Source organism: Malaclemys terrapin, chromosome 2, assembly GCF_027887155.1.
Source record: "Malaclemys terrapin pileata isolate rMalTer1 chromosome 2, rMalTer1.hap1, whole genome shotgun sequence".
In the NCBI taxonomy this organism is placed as follows: Eukaryota; Metazoa; Chordata; order Testudines; family Emydidae; genus Malaclemys; species Malaclemys terrapin.
The window spans coordinates 259,568,860-259,575,689 of record NC_071506.1 but is presented as its reverse complement, the minus strand read 5'-3'; the positions used below and the strand labels follow the sequence as shown (position 1 = coordinate 259,575,689).

The window sequence follows — 6,830 nt, the reverse complement described above, 5'->3', positions numbered from 1 at the left end:
GTCTTAGAGTGCTGGGAGACTACTCTCAGTCAACAGATAGGTATAGCTACTCCTCCTGCCTCTTGTTGATATGCCACAAGATGGGAAATTGTGGGGAGCTAGGATCTGGTAAAGATCCTTGGGGCAGGAAACAGAGAATTTCTGTCTCTGGCTCATTCCATCCCCACCTCACTTGGATCCATGCAGATGAACACCCATTAAAGTCAACAGCGATCTGCCCACACTGATCCAGGTTGTGTGTGCGCGCTCTTATGCATTGTTCTAGTCCTCCCTGCCTTTTGTCCGCCAGCAAAAATTGCCAGAATGGCTGCTGTGACTCTTTCACCTGACATGTCTGGAACATGCAAAATATTAGGCTAGAAACTGATTTCACAGAGGGTGGCTGGAGGAAAGCAACCTGAGGAGGTAGGCACACCATGGCTTCACCCCTGCAGCCTACCTTTGTGTCATGGCCCTGCTCCCCACCTGGAATGACAGTGACCTCTCTCCTCCTTTCCAAGAGGCAGGGTCACTCAGGAACAGCAGCATAGGCCCCTTCCCTCAGAAGGACCAGAGTGCATCTGTTTAGTGGCCTATTGCAGTTGTCTCCCCCTGCTATACCTGGAGTCCTCTGATGGGAGTTGTTAGCCCCAGGGAACAGTTAACACCCATAGCGATGCATGGGGTAGTCGGTTACACTCATGTCATATGTTCCAAGCTTTTCTTTACAAGGACCAGGGCTGGGAGCTTGTTTAGAATGAAAGCTGGGATTCTGCTACACTCAGGTGCTGCCAGGGCCCTGGGCAGAGGTGAATGTGGTGCAGCTCACACCTACTTGGACAAAACAGGCCCTTGACATTTTGGGAAAAGCACCCATTTCAAGATGCTAAAAGCAGCAGAAGCCAGGGTGTGAAGAGAGGCAACCTGAGGGGTTGGGGAGGTTTAAAGCCTGCCCCTGCCAAGTGGAGTGGTGGGGGATGTCAAAGTGAGCCCCCTTACAGCTAGGCTAGTTTCCCTCTCTCCTCCTCTCCCCTATGGCTGCTTGCACCTTGACTTGGCAGGGATACAACACTCCCCTTCCCGCGGGAGGCAGGGAGGTCTGGGGCTGAAAAGCGCTGTAGGGCGGGCTAGGCACGAATCACCAGCGCTGGGGCTGAGCGGGGCTTCCCACTGCCGCAAGGAGATGGCTGTGGGGTCACCTCCTTCCTTCAGAGCCCTCAGGAGAGCCCCGCGTAAACAGCGCCCCATGGGCCCCTTCCCTGTCCCTATTCCCGGCTCTCCCCTACCCTGGGCTCGGCCCCGTGACCCTCCCCCTTCCCCCGGGCATGTGTCAGGAGGCGCAGCCCCACACCCTTCCCCCCTTCTGCCGCCGGTGAGTGGGGGAGGGCCGGGCCCAGACCGAGCGAGCGGCAATGCCCTGCGCGGCCATAGCGGGGAGACAGCGCGGCCCTTCCCCCGCCGCATGTGAGTGAAGCGCCGCCGCCGCCTCGCTGCGCGCAGGAGGAGACGCGGAACAGGTGGCCAGAGGCAGCAGCGAGCGCTGGCACCGCCCCGGCGGCGGCCGAGCATGTGAGCGGGGCCTCCGCAGCGCCGGCCCGGGACTCGGCCGGTCCGCAGCAGCAGCCGCTGTCGCTTCCCTGGGGCCGGGCTCCTGCCCGGGGCTGGCGGCTGGCCGGGGGGTGCAGAGCCAGGCGCGCCCGGAACTGGGGGCCGAGCGCGGGCGGGCGGGCAGCGCGTGCGGGGCCGCAGCCGGCCGGGGCAGGATGAAAGTCACGGTGTGCTTCGGGCGGACCCGGGTGGTCGTGCCCTGCGGGGACGGCAACATGAAAGTTTTCAGCCTCATCCAGCAAGCGGTGACCAGGTACAAGAAGGCGATCGCCAAGGTGAGGGTGCGCGCCCGGGGCAGCGAGCGGGGGAAGGAGCAGCTGGAGCAGGGAGAGGGCGCCTGGGATCAATATGGCGCTTCCTGGAAAGGAGGGGATAAAGGGGGGAAAGTGCAGCTGCTCGGCTGGGGAGAGACGTGGGCATGGGGCCGGAGGGGCCTGGCCTCCGCAGCCCCCATACCCAGAGCGGAGAGGGGAGTGGAGTTTGTGTCTGTCCCACCTGGCTGAGAGCTCAAGGGACGGAAGAAGCGCGGGGAGTTTGGGCCAGAAGAGCTGCTGCTCCTGCGTGCAGCGGTCTAGTTTTCTTGACAGTAAAGTTTAAAACGCTGCTGGGCTGCCTGGCCTGGCCCGGCCCTGGGGGCAGGGAGCGTGTGTCTGTGTGAAAGGAGCTGCTAATTGAACATGGCTTCTTTGTACCCATCTGTGGGAGCTGAGATTTATCCGGTAGCGAGATACAGTCGCAAAGACTTGTGTGTTTTGGGGCCTGAACTCTTTGTTTGTTACTATTTTGTAACGAGCAAGTGAGTCTCTTGTAGGTGTGTTTTTGAAAAGGGGAGGAGGGGGGCCCCTTTCGCTCTGTCTTTCTCTGTGTTTTTCTTCTTGTTGGTTGCATACACCCCTAAGTGCACAGGGTCCATACAAACTGGGATATTGGCTGTCACTTCGAGGGTCACATCTTGTTAGTTTAATTGTCCTGGGGAAGGCTGTGTAACCGCATGCTTTAGGTTTTGTTACATTTGTTCAAAGCCTGGTGTTTGAAACAGAACAAAATTAAAATCCCCAAAGCAAGCCTCCTTTAAAATGATTTCTCTTTCCTGAGCAGTAGTTACTGCAAAGAGTTCAAATCCAGCCCCAGGCTTCCCAGATGCTCCAGGCCCAGGAGGGAAAGAGCAGTGAAATGTGCGGAGTTCACAAAACAACAGGCATCTAATGTTTATATCTGAAAAAGTAATATGTCCCTTGAGCTACCAGAGAATGGAAAGGTGCTGGAAAGAGGATCGGCTGCAGAATAAAAAAGTTAGGGATGGGTTAAAGAGTGTTTTGTTGGATTATTTGCTAGGATGATCGCTAATGTGAAGCAGCACATTCTTCAGGGCAAGTCGATCCCTCTTGTCTGTATCAGAAATGCTCATGTCAACACAGAGAATCGTTTACTTTTCCAGTTATTGCGAAAAAAATTGACAGTGTAGGGAGCTTCTGTGCTGGAAATATATCCATTTCCTTTATGTTTGGAAATGTAATTGACTTCTTACTTGCTTTTTGGTGATGTTAATAATAATTACAACTTGTCTAGAACATTTTCCATATGGAGTTGGGTGTATCATTAAATGTACAGTCATTTACAAACAATTGTATCTGCCCTTCTGTATACACTTAGAATATTTTACTTTTTTGCTGCAAAACAGTTTTCATTTCTGATCGACTTAATTCCCAGACCAATCTGATAAAGACCAGTTGTTTAATGACATTTTGGCTGGTGCTGCTTCTCTCTCCCTTCTCCCCCCCCCAACTTTGCTCAAGTAGTTGAATTATTTTTTACCTTTCTGAAATTTTTTTCTGTGCAGGACTTGATTGCAGAGTTTCAGTTTAGAAATTTTTACTTCAAGATTTTCTGAAATTGCACCAAGCTGTAGTTTAAAGTCTGTTGGCATTAGCGTTGGTGGGTTGGAAATGATGTGCATGGGTTTTTCCCCAAAGAGACGGCTGGGCTAGTATAGGGAAAGGGGCAACCAAAGTTTCCATTTTTTGTTTCCTTTTTCCTGAAGATTTTTTTTGGGGGGGACAATCACTACTTCTGAGTGTATTTTTAATATGCCTCTTAAGTGTAATGTTATACAACATTGACTAGTGAAATACACCGCTACTCCAATATAACGTGACCCAATATAACACAAATTTGGAGATAATGCAGTAAAGCAGCGCTCCATGGGGGCGGGGCTGCGCACTCCGTTGGATCAAAGCAAGTTCGATATAACATGGTTTCACCTATAACGTGATAAGATTTTTTGGCTCCCGAGGACAGCGTTATATCGGGGTAGAGGTGTAGTAAAAAGTTTCACTGAAAGATGTTAAGATACTATATACCAACTGTAGTTATTTATACAGCTTTATTAATGGGCATGGCATTTCATATGCAAATAGAAGACAATGTCCCAAAGCACTCTTAAAGTTAAGACACAACCCTGTAAACCCTAGCTCATGAACGTAATGCTACTTACTTAAATGGGACTATGGCAGTAAATATTTGCAGGATTGGTCCCTAATTTTTACAATATTAATGTTACGTTAATACCGTTATATTAAATCTATGGCTTCCAAACTGTGGTCTGTGAATGAATATCTGGCTAGTCTTGTTTCCAGCTGTTAAATTGCATTAAAGACAGCTACAAATACATTCCTAATATTATATTTCTATGTGAGCAAATTGCAGTATGTAACGCGGGGAAGTTATGTGAGAGTGAGTGGGAAGGATGGTTGCTTGTATGTTTGCAAATAGAGAGGAGGGGCCAATGACAAAAGCTCTGTGTTATGTGGCCACATTATGAAAAAAAATTAAGAACCTCTGAAATGTGATATATTGACAGATCAACTATTTAAAGATAATTTTCAAGGTTACAACTTGGCTCACTCCTAGCCTTCAGAGCTCTTGATCTTGGGTTTTAGAAAGGACTTGTTGGCTTTTTATTTTATTTTGTGTATTTTGCATGGGGTAAGCTTTGTTGCAGTTGTGTGGGGTTGGAATGGTGTTAATTATGAAGAGATGGCTTCTATTATGTGGAAATTCTGTTGTGAAAACACTAATCTACCCCAACTGAGACCACAGGCCTTTCTTTTAGGGTTTTCTACTGTTAATTTGAAAGTGAAGTTTGACATTGTATGCATTGCACATCTTCCATTGAGACACTTGGATAATATAGTGATGAGTCCATGAGTACCTCTGTAAATAAATATAGATAGATTTTACCAAATGTTTCCCAAGTAACAGTGTGGATGTTCATGTGAGAGTAATGTGGAAATAGTTAGGGATGGTAATGTCAGATTTTTTTGGTCACTGCCCCACCCTTTTAGTATAAATTAGATGGTCTTTTTGTATTGGAGTTCAACAGTTGTATGGCTCTTTGCTTTTTAAAAAGAAAAGGAGGTAAAGAATATAATCCGTTATATATTTGAGGGAACAAGTGTGGATTTTTTAATTTATTTTTGGTATCACATTGACATCATCTGAAGATTTTCTAACTTTTCCAAAACATACTACTCTAGCATCAGTTATGGCCTCGTGCAGTAAAGCAGAAATCTGGTAGAAGTTTATGTAATGTTTTAACACTTACATGAGACTATAGGCCCCAATCCTGCAAAAATATATGCACCTGCTTAATTTTACATATTGTGCGTAGTCCCAGTGACTTCAGCAGAGCTTCTTGCAGGGTGTAAAGCACATGAGTAAGTCTTTGCAGGATCAGAGCCACACTGAGCTTAGTTCACTCTTCCCACAGTTTTCAGTTTGTGACTAGCAGTAAAGGATCTAAACTAAGAGTGGTTTTGATATCCCTACACAACACTAGCCGTCTACATGCATACTGTACAAATCAGGAAATGCCAATGGAGTTATTCTGGCACTAAAGACCCTATTTGGAATTGTGTGTGTAAATGTGTTGTTAAAATATTGAGTGTGTAACTTAATCTCTGACCTTTATTTTAATTTATTTTTTCTCACTTGGAATTATTTGAATTGAATTGAGGTGGCGGGAGTGGAAACAACACCTGTTTAAAAACAGGAAATAAATTAGGGTCAGAAAAGAAACCCTTACTATTTTTAAAAAAATAAATAGCATATGAATAACATATTTCAATTTCTTTGGTTATTGCCTTTTAGCATTCTGTAGTTGTATTTGATAATTAAGAATGAGTAATTCAGTCCCCTTTACATTTTAATTGTGAATATTTCCTATTATAGATGCAAAATCTCTTTATTAAAATATGGGTTAACTTGTTAGTATGATGGACTGCATCCCCATGCCAACGTGACAGAAAGTCTAAACATTTTCTTGAAAACTTTATTAGAAGTACTCTTTCTTTTTAAACATTCCAATAAAGGCTGTGTAGTTGAAATATGAATATTGTGCTTTTTCTCAACAACTTTAAAACAACCAAGCAGAACAAACAAAAACAAAAAAACCCACCCAACAAACTCAGCTCTCAATATGATGCATTCTTGAATTGTAAGCAGGGCTTGCAATCCTTTTGCCCAGGATAAGAAGAAATCTTTCTTTGGAGAATGCAATTAAGTTTTTCAGAATCTAAGGCCAGGTCTCCATTGGGATTTTAGCTCCTGGTATTGCAACATCAGTGTAATCTGACTGATGTAGACCCCTAATGAAGAAACACTCACTGGTATAAACCACTATGACTTGCACCAATGCAATTTACCCTGGCTAGTAGGCAATGGGTAAATTTTCCTAAACCTACTTATGGGGAGAGCAGAAGTTTTTGTGTAGTTCTGCTCACAATATTATATGAATGACTTTGAGATTGAAAAGTTAGAGGGTGGCAATCAGAATGTTGTATGGGGACTTTGAGGGTATGAATTATGAAAAAAGAACAAGAAGACTTGGCCTATATAACTGAATAATAAGCAGGTGAGAGCTCGAGTATCTTGGGGGGGGGTGGTTTTCAAAGGAAATGCTTGGATTGATGCCAATAAACTATTTGGCATAGCAACTAGATTAAAATATATAATACGGACTGCTACTGTTAAGGGCACAAGCAACTGAACAATTCAAATTGAATAACTTCACCAAAAGATTGACTTTAATACCCAAGATTCTGAAATTTGTCAGAGAAGTTAGTTATATGTTTGTAAGAACTGGAACATATATTCTAAAAAGGAGCCAATTATCTGTCTGGTATCTTTAGTCTACAGTGGCTTTGATATAAGGTCCCTTTTTGGTTCTCATTTTTAAATTTTTA

The 6,830-nt window shown here is 45.2% G+C and overlaps 1 protein-coding gene across 12 annotated transcripts in view; it reads left to right on the top strand.

The window, feature by feature from the left end:
* Nucleotides 1–1,428: 1,428 nt before the first annotated feature.
* Nucleotides 1,429–6,830, top strand: part of PARD3 (par-3 family cell polarity regulator) — a 664,911-nt gene continuing 659,509 nt past the window's right edge. For all 12 annotated transcript variants that reach the window (XM_054020950.1, XM_054020949.1, XM_054020947.1 and 9 more), the window contains exon 1: nucleotides 1,429–1,862. In XM_054020950.1, the coding sequence (XP_053876925.1) occupies nucleotides 1,743–1,862 (120 nt within the window). In that variant the 5' untranslated portion in view covers nucleotides 1,429–1,742. The remainder of the gene's footprint in view (nucleotides 1,863–6,830) is intronic.